The sequence below is a fragment of the Bos indicus x Bos taurus genome, chromosome 14 (genome assembly GCF_003369695.1).
Source record: "Bos indicus x Bos taurus breed Angus x Brahman F1 hybrid chromosome 14, Bos_hybrid_MaternalHap_v2.0, whole genome shotgun sequence".
In the NCBI taxonomy this organism is placed as follows: domain Eukaryota; kingdom Metazoa; phylum Chordata; class Mammalia; order Artiodactyla; family Bovidae; genus Bos; species Bos indicus x Bos taurus.
In genome coordinates, this window is record NC_040089.1 from 1,048,450 (window position 1) to 1,061,163 (window position 12,714).

Consider the following 12,714-nt stretch of genomic DNA (forward strand, 5'->3'; position numbering starts at 1 on the left):
TTAGCTTATTTTTCCTAGGTCAATCAAATTACAAGCACACCCCACACCCACCCTCCCCCTCTCAGTCTCAAATGTGCTTCCTGTCTCTAGCCACACACACTCTTCCTTAGAACCAACTAGAGAGGTCAGTTCTCTCCTGGGGACCTACACATAGCTCCCTGAGAGGCTCTCAGAAACCAAAACCCAGGCTGGCCTGAGGAGCTTCTTTAACAGCAAAGCCACAGACCGCTGCTCCCACGTTTCACTGGCTGCGTCAATTTTATGCTGTCACTCGGACCCACTACAACTTGGGGAAAAGCTGACCACAAGCCCGGAATAGGCAGCCCTGTCCTCCACACCCGACTGCTCACAGGCTCCAAACAGAACCAGCACGCGCTGTTCCCACCCAGAAACCGGCCAGAGGCCGGCAGAATCCCTCTCGATAGCTCCTGATCTGTGCCAGTACTAAGCGGAAGTCCAGATTCTGGCTGCCAGGAGTTTCATCAGAATCTGCTCAGCCGCCCCTTTCTGGAAGCTCTGCTGGCCGGTGTGTCCATCAGTGCTTTCCCATTGGCCCCGCGAGGGACCCCATCCCACAGCAGCCTCCACCCTTTCCGACCCTTCGCTTGTAAATGGACCCTCTCAAGTTGCTACTTGCGAAATTCACACACCAGTGGAGCACTCAGGTACAGCAGCCGGCCTGTGTATCAGAGGCTTTGCGCGGCGTCCCGCCCCGCCCCTCGCGACGCCCCGCCTCCCTCACGGAAACCCCGGGCGAGGGCGGAGCGTGAGGTCTCCGCAGCCAGTGGACGAGCGCAGGTGAGGCCCTCGCAGCCCATTGGCGCCGCTGAATGCGGGGGTGGGGCGGGGCGCGGCGCAGCGGCGTGATGGCGGCGGCGGCGGAGGAGTCTGGCTGGAGGCGAGTGGGCTTCGTGGGCGCGGGCCGCATGGCGGAGGCCATCGCCCAGGGCCTCATCCAAGCAGGTGGGACGCCACGGGCGTAGGGCGCTTGGGGACCCCGGGCTCGGGGCCAGCGGGCGTCCGAGACCGGCCTGAGGTGGGAGGGGCGGGCTTACCTGTCCCGTGCCCACCTGCGCCGCGGATCCCAGTGCAGCGCGGCGCCCTAGACGCAGGGGCCCCAGGGTGGAGCTCGCCAGCGGGCGTGGGCCGGAACGGCTCGCGGACTCTGCCTTTCCGGACTCTCTTTCCTCTGGGAGCGCGGCTGGAGGGGATATAGTGGAGAGGCTCAGAGCCAGCCGTCCGCACGGTAACCGCGAGGAGGTCGGAATTGGGATGCGCTGTTAGAAAGCATCACTAGGAACAAAGCTAGTGGAGGTGATGGAATTCCAGTTGAGTTATTTCAAATCCTGAAAGATGACTCTGTGAAAGTGCTGCACTCAATATGCCAGCAAATTTGGAAAACTCGGCAGTGGCCACAGGACTGGAAAAGGTCAGTTTTCATTCCAGTTTCCAAAAAAGGCAATGCCAAAGAATGCTCAAACTACCACACAATTGCACTCATCTCACACGCTAGTAAAGTAATGCTCAAAATTCTCCAAGCCAGGCTTCAGCAGTATGTGAACCGTAAACTTCCAGATGTTCAAGCTGGTTTTACAAAAGGCAGAGGAACCAGAGATCAAATTGCCAACATCCGCTGAATCATGGAAAAAGCAAGAGAGTTCCAGAAAAACATCTATTTCTGCTTTGTTGACTATGCCAAAGCCTTTGACTGTGTGGATCACAATAAACTGTGGAAAATTCTTAGAGATGGGAATACCAGACCACCTTACCTGCCTCTTGAGAAATCTATATGAAAGAGTTAGAACTGGACATGGAACAACAGACTGGTTCCAAATAGGAAAAGGAGTACGTCAAGGTTGTATGTTGTCACCCTGCTTATTTAATTTATACGCAAAGTACATCATGAGAAACGCTGGGCTGGAAGAAGCACAAGCTGGAATCAAGATTGCCGGGAGAAATATCAATAACCTCAGATATGGAGATGACACCACCCTTATGGCAGAAAGTGAAGAGGAACTAAAAAGCTTCTTGATGAAAGTGAAAGAGGAGAGTGAAAAAGTTGGCTTAAAGCTCAGCATTCAGAAAACTAAGATCATGGCATCTGGTCCCATCATTTCATGGGAAATAGATGGAGAAACAATGGAAACAGTGACAGACTTTTTTTGGGCTCCAGAATCACTGCAGATAGTGATTGCAGCCAGGAAATTAAAAGACACTCCTTGGAAGGAACGTAACCTAGATAGCATATGCAAAAGCAAAGACATTACTTTGCCAACAAAGGTCCATCTAGTCAAGGCTATGGTTTTTCCAGTGGTCATTTATGGATGTGAGAATTGAACTGTGAAGAAAGCTGAGCACCGAAGAATTGATGCTTTTGAACTGTGGTGCTGGAGAAAACTCTTGAGAGTCCCTTGGACTGCAAGGAGATCCAACCAGTCCATCCTAAAGGAGACCAGTCTTGGGTGTTCATTGGAAGGACTGATGCTGAGGCTGAAACTCCAATACTTTGGCCACCTCATGCAAAGAGTTGACTCATTGGAAAAGACCCTTATGCTGGGAGGGATTGAGGGCAGGAGGAGAAGGGGACGACAGAGGATGAGATGGCTGGATGGCATCACTGAATCGATGCACGTGAGTTTGGGTGAACTCAGGGAGTTGGTGATGGACAGGGAGGCCTGGTGTGCTGCGATTCATGGGGTCACAAAGAGTCGGACACGACTGAGCTACTGAACTGAACTGAACTGTGAGTGCATCAGTTCAGTTGTGTCTGACTCTTTGCAACCCCATGGACTGCAGCACACCAGGCTTCCCTGTCCGTCACCAACTCCTGGACCTTGCTCAAACTCATGTCCATCGAGTCGGTGATGCCATCCCACCATCTCACCCTCTGTCGTCCCCTTCTCCCACCTTCAATCTTTCCCAGCATCAGGGTCTTTTCCATTGAGTCAGTTCTTCGTATCAGGTGGCCAAAATATTGGAGTTTCAGCCTCAGCATCAGTCCTTCCAATGAATATTCAGGACTGATTTCCTTTAGGATGGACTGGTTTGATCTCCTTGCAGTCCAGAGGACTCTCAAGAGTCTTCTCCAACACCACAGTTTGAAAACATCACTTTTTGGGCTCTCAGCTTACTTTTTAGTCCGACCCTCACATCCATACATGACTACTGGAAAAACCATAGTTTTGAGTAGATGGACCTTTGTTGGGAAAGTAATGTCTCTGCTTTTTAATATGTTGTCTAGGTTGGTCATAGCTTTTCTTTCAAACAACAAATGTCTTTTAATTTTATGGCTGCAGTCACCATATGCAGTGATTTTGGAACCCAAGAAAACAAAGTTTGTCACTGTTTCCATTGTTTCTCCATCTATTTGCCATGATGTGATGGGACCAGATGCCATGATCTTAGTTTTCTGAATGTTGAGTTTTAAGCCAACTTTTTCACTCTCCTCTTTCACTTTCATCAAGAGGCTTTTTAGTTCTTTGCTTTTTGCTCTAAAAGTGGTGTCATCTGCATATCTGAGGTTATTGTTATTTCTCCCGGCAATCTAGATTCCAGCTTGTGCTTCTTCCAGCCCAGTGTTTCTCATGATGTACTCTGCATATAAGTTAAATAAGCAGGGTAACAATATACAGCCTTGACGTGCTCCTTTTCCTATTTGGAACCAGTCTGTTGTTCCATGTCCAGTTTTTTTTTTTTTTTCCCTTTTTTTTCCATGTCCAGTTTTAACTGTTGCTTCTTCACCTGCATACACATTTCTCAGGAGGCAGGTCAGGTGCTCTGGTATTCCACTATGAGTGCATAAAATAACATATGCGCCAAGTTTGGAAGATTCAGCACACAAACAGAAAATAATCTTAGTAATTTTTAATATTGATTACCTGTTGGAAGGATACATTTTGGCTACCTTAGTTTAAATAAAATGTATTATAATTAAATTTGTTATTTCCTGATTGTTTAATATGACTACTAGAAGTTGTAAAGTGACATGTATGGGTTGAGCGATGTTTCTCTTGGACAGTCCTAGCTTAGAGTGAGATCTTGTGCCTCTGTCGAGTTGCCTGACCGCTCTGAGCCTACGACTCTTTTGATTTGTTTGCCAGCGGCACTGCTGGTATCCGGCACTGCACATTCGAAGCCGGATCATCCTCTATCCTTCACATTGTAGGGTGTTTAGCTCCCTTCCATGGCTTCTCCCCATGAGAGGTCAGTAACATCCCCAGATGTGAGAGCCAAAATGTCTCCAGACCCTGCCAGTGTTGGGGGCAGGCAAAATCATTGGTTGAGAAGATCATGGCATCTGGTCCCATCACTTCATGGCAAAAGGATGGGGAAACAATGGAAACAATGACAGACTTTATTTTTTTGGGCTCTAAAATCACAGCAGATGGTGACTGCAGCCATGAAATTAAAAGACGCTTACTCCTTGGAAGAAAAGTTATGACCAACCTAGACAGCATATTAAAACACAGAGACATTACTTTCCCAACAAAGGTCGATCTAGTCAAAGCTATGGTTTTTCCAGTAGTCATATATGGATGTGAGAGTTGGACTATAAAGAAAGTTGAGCACCAAAGAATGGATGCTTTTGAACTGTGGTTTTGGAGAAGACTCTTCGGAGTCCCTTGGACTGCAAGGAGATCTAACCTGTCCATCCTAAAGGAAATTAGTCCTGAATATTCATTAGAAGGACTGATGCTGAAGCTGAAACTGCAATACTTTGGCCACCTGATGTGAAGAACCTCCTTGGAAAAGACCCTGATGCTGGGAAAGATTGAAGGCAGGAGGAGAAGGGGACGACAGAAGATGAGATGGTTGGATGGCATCACCGACTCGATGGACATGAGTTTGAGCAAGGTCCGGGAGTTGGTGATGGACAGGGAGGCCTGGCCTGCTGCAGTCCATGGGGTTGCAGAGTCGGACGTGACTGAGCTACTGAAATGAACTACAGCAGGAATGGTGGTGCTGTCCTGATTGTGCTCCACAGTATTTAGGATCTTTATGTGGTGATTATGGACTAGCTTTTTGCCTTTAGTGGTATGTCAAGGTCTAGAGAGATGAAAATCATCAGAAAGCAGTTTATTGCAGGCCTCAGTTGTTTACTTGTAAAACTTGGAGTGTTACCTGCTACCCCCAGCTCCATAGAGTTCGTGTTGACACAGTGCAGGCAACGCATGGTGGCTGCCACCATCTGTCCAGGTTGTGGGGTGCATTTCTGCCTTCTTGTTAGACCTTGTAGAAATCTGACCTGTAGAGTATTCTGCCAACCAGGCATTCTCTGCTTGGATGTCCCAGCACAAACACACCCATGAACACACCCTCTTCCCAGGGTTCACCCTCACCCCGCACCCTCCCTTCCTGGGCCTCTGTACCCACCATGCCCCCTCCCCAGCCTTCCCATTCCCAGAGGCAGCAGTCCCTGGGATCCGTGTCCTCACAAGACAACGCAAATTCCTGGTCCCTGTGTCCAGCAACGTGTCTGGACTCGGCGGCGGCAGCAGGTAGGTGGCGATGACTGCCGGGTAGAATCAAGTGAGGCTGGTGGTCTGGTCTGGTCTCGGCCGAGTGGAGCTGCCCCGCTGAGCTCCTGGCTTCCTCGAGAGGCTCCGGATGGCCCAGGTGTGGCTGAGCCTCAGAGACTTGCAGACCTGGCTGGGTCACTCTACCGCCCCGCCTTCCTCACTGACACCCCGGCTCTTCTTTGCCTTTCCCTCCAGGAAAAGTGGAAGCTGAGCACGTGCTGGCCAGCGCGCCCTCCGACAGGAACCTCTGCCGTTTCCGGGTGAGCCGGGCAGCTCCCAGGTGGCTCTTGGCTCTTGGCCGTCAGACGCTCCTTGGGGCCAGGGAAGTGCTGATTACTTGGTTAAAGTTTTGAGATGGCCTGGACTGGGGAAGGGGAGGTCAAAAGCCAGAAGGAATGTCAAGGTTGTGGAGCGCCAGGGTTGGGTAAAGGGGTGTGCGTGCTGGGTGGGCAGGAACGTCATGGGCACTCACGGGCTCAGAGGGCTTGAGGCCGTGCTGTCGTCAGGGCCCACCTGAGGTCGGGTCCTGAGCAGGGACGGGTGGTCTGGCCACTGGGAGTAGAGCCGTCCACAGCGGGGGCCGGCAGCAGGGCTGCAGTCTGGAGGATGCCCACTGACAGGCCTGGCTCTGGCATCCCTGCTGCAGGCCATGGGCTGCCAGACCACCCACTCCAACCTGGAGGTGCTGCATAGCTGCTCCCTCGTCTTCTTCGCCACCAAACCCCACATCCTGCCGGCTGTGCTGGTGGAGGTGGCTCCTGCCGTCACTGCTGAGCACATCTTGGTGTCTGTGGCCGCCGGGGTGTCCCTAAGCACCCTGGAGAAGGTGAGCGGCCCTTGAGGGTGCGGTGGGGCTGAGATGCTGATCCCAAGCTGGGCTCTGCTGACCAGACTCGACTTCCCACCCCGGCCATCCCAGACTGGCTGCAGCCAAGGCCTGGCCCTTCCGGAAGCCAGCATGTGTGGGTTGGGGAGCAGAGTCTCTCCGCTGGCTGGCAGAGGCCTCACTGACCGCAGCCTCTCTCTGGCAGCTGCTGCCCCCGATGGCTCGGGTGCTCAGGGTCTCACCCAACCTGCCCTGCATCGTCCAGGAGGGTGCCATGGTGATGGCGCGGGGCTGCTGCGCTGGGAGCTATGAGGCCCAGCTCCTGCGGTCCCTGCTGGAGGCCTGTGGGCAGTGCGAGGAGGTGCCTGAGGCCCAGGTGGACGTCCATACCGGCCTCAGCGGCAGCGGCGTAGCCTTTGTGAGTGTGGTGGACAGCCCTCCCTCCACAAAGTGGGGCCTTTCCAAGCCCCCGCAATAGCCCCTGCCCCCAGGGATCCGCCTGTGGTCCTCAGCTGCCCCTGTGTGCCCACCCCCCGTCAGTGCCCTCCTGGGCCTTTGAGGCCAGCCTCTTGGCAGACCACTGGGCTCTGGCCTTGGCTCTGGTGGCTGGTGCCCTGGGCCTTGTTCTAAAGGTGCCCAGCCTTCTCCAGGCTGGGTGCCGAGTCCCAGGGAGGGCTAGCTTTGACTCCCGTCCCACCCCCACTGCTACAGGTGTGTGCCTTCTCCGAGGCCTTGGCCGAAGGTGCCATCAAAATGGGCATGCCCAGTGGCCTGGCCCACCGCATTGCTGCCCAGACCCTGCTGGTGAGACCCTGCTGCACGGCCTGGGGAGTGTGTGGAAGGGGAGGGTCAGCATGGGGAGGCGGCCAGCCGGCCTGAGCTGAGACGGGGTGCTGGGGGGGTGAGCTGCAGACGGGCTGCCAGCACCGCCCCTTCCCCCTTAACCCCAATGCCTCTACCCAGGGGACGGCCAAGGTGCTTCTGCAGAAGGGGCAGCACCCAGCTCAGCTGCGGACTGACGTGTGCACGCCGGGCGGCACTACCATCTACGGGCTCCATGTGCTGGAGCAAGGCGGGCTGCGGGCCACAGCCATGAGCGCTGTGGAGGCTGCCACCTGCCGGGCCAGGGAGCTCAGCAGGAACCCCTCCCCCGTGGTGGCTCAGGTCCCCTCTGTCCTGCAAGCCCTGCAGGGAGAAGGGGCCCTGGCCCACAGGGAACACAGCAGTGTGGCCCGTTCCTAGACCCTAAGCTCCTGTGGCCTGGCCTCTGCAGGATTTGGTTCTGAACATGTCTGTGAAGGGACCAACAAGCCAGGAAAACCAGAAACGTGGAGCCTTTGTTGGGGGACCGCCCCATCCCACACAGGCCCAAGTGCTGGAGTCCCTTCCTGCCACCTGCCAGCTGCGGGGCGTCTGTGAACAGGGCTGATGGACCACCGGCCGCCTGCACTCTGCCGCCTGGCCTCAAGCCCCTCCCTAAGTTCCAGCCTCAGTGTCCCACTGGCCCTCAGCCAGGCACTGCTTGTCTGACCCCAGCCCTTGTACTAGTTAGAAGGGTCAGCCAGAGTCCATTTCTTCACCTTTTTTTTTTAACCTTTAAAATGGAAATAAAGATGCTGTCCTATAACATGGAGTGATCAATGTTTCACTGGAGGTAGATAAAATGAAATCCCCGTGCCTGGAGGGCCATCAGCAAGGCCCTGGGCTCAGACTTGAGCAGGTGGTGCAGACGGGGCTCCCCTCCGTTTCCCATCACCCCCCTCAGCAATGTGTCTGCCAACAAAGTCCCTGGGCCCAGGCTGGATGGAGCCCTGCCCTGAGGTGGCCAGTCTGCATGAGGCACCTGTGGGGCCACTGCTGTTCCTCCCCGCTTCTCAGATGGGCTTCTGGAGCCACGTGCTGGATGCAGTTACAAAAGTAAGACTGGGACAGAGCTTGTGTGAAGCGGGCATATTCGGCCTTTATTATAAAGTGAGGCTGGCTGTGAAAAGACCCCTTGACAGAGCAAGCACCCCATAGCCCACTCCAGCCCTCCTGCCCCCAAGATCCTGACCTGCTCTCGGGCCCACAGGCTCGGGGCCAACCCCGCACTGGCAAGGCCCCTTCCTCACTGCAGGCTCCAGGGCTCCATCCGTGGTACGGCTGTCACCTGGGGGCTTGTTACCCGGTGTGTGGCCCCTCAGGCAAGTCTGGCCTCACATGGGTGAGTTCGCTCTCCTGACCCCCCTGGTGGGCTGGTATCAGCAGAAGCCACGGGCAGCACTTCCTGCCCACCGCTGAGCCTGCCAGGCCAGCCCTGAGGCTGCTGGCTTGAAAGTTGTGACCCTCGCAGCCTTAAGGTTTCAGCAGATAATGGTGAACAGGAGCGGATAGCCTGGCAGCTGAGATGCCATGGGCCCAGCAGTAACCACAGCAAGGCACTTTGGCCGTTCTCCCCACAGTTCACAGAGCTGAGCCCTGGGAGCTGGGCCTGCACTCTAGGGAGGAGGACTTCAGAGACCCTCGCGTGAGGTGTCCCCAGCCCCACCCTCAACAGGGCCCTGGCTCTTCAAGGCCCAGACCAGCCTGCGCTGTGCCTCGTTCTTGCGCTGCCATCTGGGGCCGGGCACTGGCCAGAACTGCCTTCTGGGGTGCAGCCTCAGTGCCCCAGAGGGGATGAGGCAGGAGGCTCTGTCCCGACACCCAGTTCTCAACATCAACCGCAGCCCCCCTGCCCAGACCCTGGGGACAGAGGATCAGAGGTGAGACTGGGAACCTGGCGAGAGGGGTGGCACCGAGGACACCACCAGAGACCACCTGGCCCAGCACCCACCCGGGCTCCAGGTCCGCCCCTTGCAGGGCCCTGCAGGACAGAGGTCCCGCAGCCGGGCCATGGTGAAATGGCACGCTCGCCTGGGCCCCTGGTGGTGTGACACGCAAGACATCCTGAGGCCAGAGGCACGGGCCAGGTGCAGGCCTGCCGCAGCTGCTAGTGGAGCAAGGCAGCAGGTGAGGTGGAGGCTTTGGCCAGGGCTGGTGTCCACGCCTCCCTTCTCGCCTGGAATCCTCCACACCATCCATCAGCTTTCACGTCTGACACATACACGTACATGTGTGGGTGTTTTGACTAGAGGTGGTTCCAAGGAAGAGCTGACGTCCTTGCTCTGGGGGCACCCCCGTGGCCCTGCCACCATGCACGGCCCTTCCCTCCCACAAACACATCACCTGGGTATAGCTTCCACAGCCCAGGACCACCAGGAGGCGGGGGCAGGTGAAGAGAAGTGCAGAGCACCGAGGCAGGCAGCAGCGCCTCAAATCCAGCCCTCCCTGGGGCTCTGGGCATCTCTGCCGGGCAGCCCCTGGGAGACCTGGGTGTTTCAGTCTCAGGTCCCCAACAGGGTCCTGAATCTAGAGCTGAGTGGAGCAGCAGAACAGTGTGGGAGCTGGAGGGTCACACGGAGCCCTCGCCACCTCCTTTCAAGCTGTGCCACCCAGAAGCCTAATTCACGGCCTGTGGGAAGCGGCTCCTCGGCTACACCCCTGGCAGTGCCAGAAGCGGGGCAGCCTCGGAGGGGAGCTAAGGCACTGAGGGTTGTCTTGGAGTGGCTGGCGGTAATGCAGGGCTGCTCCGAGAAGACGGCATGGCTCCGCGTCCTGAGGCTGGTGGGGTGTGGGGCAGGGGCCCAGGTCTAGTGCTTGTCAACCCCACGGAATAAGAGAGCTGTTTAGAATAGCATTTCCTTAAGGAAGATAAAAAACACGTGGACAGAAACCTACAACCCTGGCTGCACCCAGAACCTCAAAGCCCCATCCTTCTTTCCCAGCCCCCCCGAGCATCTGCCCTGGGTGCCTGAAGAGTACCTGGAAAAAACAGAGTTAATGCGCCAAACCAAAGATGAGTGGTGTGCTTCCCGCTGGGACGACCACACGGCTGTGGTCCATGGGGACCGGACGCCGGGCCCTTGTCCAGGGCAAGTGCTGGGCTACGGGTCTGGGGGGACAGGAACGTGGCTGGGGGAAGCCCCATGGGGGCCAGAGAGAGAACACGCTCTGCTAAGCGCTGTGGCGTGTGCCAGGTCTGCGTGGGAGGGAGCCTGGCTGAGGAGGAGGGGTGGCTGCGGCCTCTCCTCCAGCTACCCCCGCACCAAACAGGGTGCCATGAGGGGCCGGCCCTTCACCAACAGGGCTCCCTTGGGCCAGGCCGGGATCCCTGTCAACCTCTGAGCCTTGGAGGTGGGCCACCCTAGGGGAGGCAAGGCAAGATGGGGTCTCTGTCTGTCCCCTACTCCAAGTGCCTCAGGAGGAAGGCCACTGGGGGCTGCAGGGGCGGGCTTGCTCACAGCCCGTCATCGGGAACCATGGGTGAGGGCCCGATGCCCCCCAGCCTCCGGGCTGTGCTGATGAGCGAGCGCAGCTGCACCAGCTTCAGCGGCCCCACCTCCCGGGGGTCCTGGGTCTCCAGCCACCGCAGCGCTGTCTCCAGACCCCGAACGGCCTCCCCAGCAGTGGGGATGGCCTCTTCCTCCTCCTCCTCTGCTCCTCCTGCCACCGCTGAGGGTAGGCTGGCAGGGAGCAGGGGGCCCCCAGGGACCAGCACGGGAGGCCGGCTGGGGCCCCAGTCCTCTCTGCCACCGTCCGGCAGGCCCCCATCATCGTCCAGGTGCAGCCACTCGGCCACCTCCTCAGGAGCCAGGCGCTTGTAGGCCAAGGCTGCCAGGTGCGTGAGGTCGCTGAGCACCCTGCTGTGCTCCGCGGCCTCCTCGGCCTGGCCAGCAGGCTGCCCGGCGCGCTCCTCCACCGGCCGGGGCTCGAAGGCAGCCCGCAAGCCCAGCAGCCAGCAGCGCTCAATGCTGCCCGCCTGCACCAGGTCCCAGGAGAGGCCCGCCAGGTACAGCATGTCCTTGAGCATGAAGCTGCGCATGAAGTCCAGCGGGGACCCCCCGGCGCAGGACACGGCTAGCCGCAGCAGCTCCCGCTTGTACAGCTGCTTAAATGCGGCCACCACCCCCTGCTCCAGGGGGGCGGGTATGTGCGCCCGGCCGCTGCCCCTGCACAGGAACAGCACCCGCACAGCCCCGTCGGGGGTCTGCAGCTCCTCCGGGGGACCGGTGGGCTCGGGCCGGCACCTCCTGCGGGTCTCCTCGCTCTCCTCCAGGGCAGGCATCCTGGCCTCAGAGCTGGGGCAGGGCGGGTGGGCCACCAGCAGCACGGCCTTCTGCTGCAGGCAGCTGCGGCGCAGGTAGCGCCTGACACCGGGGACGAACTCCTCGAAGAACCAGCCGCGCAGCAGCGGCCGGCTGAGCCAGGCGTCGGGGCTGTAGCGGTAGGAGGCAGGGAACTTGTCCTGGTTGTGGTGGCGCAGGCTTGGTGGGTCTGGCAGCTGCCCGATGACCAGCGGCTTCAGCTTGTGGCTGCCGGTGAGGTTAGCGGCCAGCAGGACCGTCACCCTGTCGCCCCGCCAGCGGCGGCCGCAGCCCCCCGCACCCACAGGTGCAGCCTGCTCTGGGAGCAGCTTCCAGTAGAGGCCCGTGACGTTGGCGTTGTAGATCTGCTCGTCGCCGTAGCCGCCCTCGGCGGGGGCCGGGGTACTCGCGGCGCGGTCGGGCAGGGGCCCGGCGCGGGTGGGCTGCGCGGGCTCCTGCTTGACGGGCGGGCCAGGCGCGGGGCCGGCGGCCACGGGCTCGGCCTCGCCGTAGATGCGCTGGCTAGAGATGCCGTGGCGCTTCTGCCAGCGCCAGAACCAGCCGTGGCTGGCCTTGAAGGTGCATTCGGGCCCGTAGATCTGGCGCGCGAAGGCCTCGGCCTGCGCCTGGATGAGTGGCCCAGACAGCGGCACGCCGTGCTGGCGCAGCGCCAGGAACCACGAGTAGACGGCGCGGTCGATCTCCTCCTCGTTGGCCAGCCGCATCTTCTTGCGCTGCGTGCCCACCTCGCCGCCCAGCTGCTCCAGGAACCAGCGCAGCTTGGGCTCGTCCTTGAGCCAGCCGCGCAGCGTGCCGCCCGGCACGCCGAAGTCGCGGCAGACGCTGGCCTGCCTCTCGCCGCCCTTGACGCGCTCGATGGCCTGCAGCTTATCCTTGATGGAGTAGGCCTTGCGGAAGGCCATCTTCACGGCGACGCGGGGCCGCGGCCCGGGCGCGGGGGGCGGCGGCCGCGCGGCGGGGACCGGGGCGGGAGCGGGAGGCCGCGGCGGTTGCATGGGGCGTCCGGGCGGGGGTCGGCGACAGCGGCGCGGGGCCGGGACGGCCGGGGGTCCCGCAGAGTACATGGCTGCTGCGGCGACCGCGACGACAGCGGGGGCGCGGGAGCCGGAGCCATACGCCCGCCGGCCCGGCCGCGCTGGGCGGGCGCCGGGGGCGGGGCCGGCCGGGCCCTCCCCTTTGTCTCGCC

General features: G+C 59.0%; 2 protein-coding genes across 2 annotated transcripts; one reads left to right on the plus strand and one right to left on the minus strand.

Moving 5' to 3' along the window:
• The first annotated feature begins 798 nt into the window (after positions 1–798).
• Positions 799–7,972, plus strand: PYCR3 (pyrroline-5-carboxylate reductase 3). The gene is made up of 6 exons (XM_027560580.1): positions 799–963; positions 5,715–5,779; positions 6,166–6,345; positions 6,551–6,763; positions 7,057–7,149; positions 7,309–7,972. Exons 1-6 carry the CDS (start codon positions 831–833, stop codon positions 7,585–7,587), a joined length of 963 nt encoding a protein of 320 aa, XP_027416381.1. The 5' UTR covers positions 799–830; the 3' UTR covers positions 7,588–7,972.
• Positions 7,973–8,280: 308 nt separating this feature from the next.
• On the minus strand, positions 8,281–12,683 carry TIGD5 (tigger transposable element derived 5). Its single transcript, XM_027560462.1, has one exon. It carries the CDS (start codon positions 12,590–12,592, stop codon positions 10,661–10,663), a length of 1,932 nt encoding a protein of 643 aa, XP_027416263.1. The 5' UTR covers positions 12,593–12,683; the 3' UTR covers positions 8,281–10,660.
• Between the last annotated feature and the right edge of the window lie 31 nt (positions 12,684–12,714).

What these genes read in the sequence shown, in the direction of transcription:
- PYCR3 (XM_027560580.1), top strand. Translation starts at nt 831, where the DNA reads ATGCGGGGGTGGGGCGGGGCGCGGCGCAGCGGCGTGATGGCGGCGGCG. An exon ending in GGAACCTCTGCCGTTTCCGG is followed by an intron (nt 5,780 to 6,165) that starts GTGAGCCGGGCA and finishes TCCCTGCTGCAG; the next exon opens with GCCATGGGCTGCCAGACCAC. An exon ending in TTGCTGCCCAGACCCTGCTG is followed by an intron (nt 7,150 to 7,308) that starts GTGAGACCCTGC and finishes GCCTCTACCCAG; the next exon opens with GGGACGGCCAAGGTGCTTCT.
- TIGD5 (XM_027560462.1), bottom strand. Translation starts at nt 12,592, where the DNA reads ATGTACTCTGCGGGACCCCCGGCCGTCCCGGCCCCGCGCCGCTGTCGC.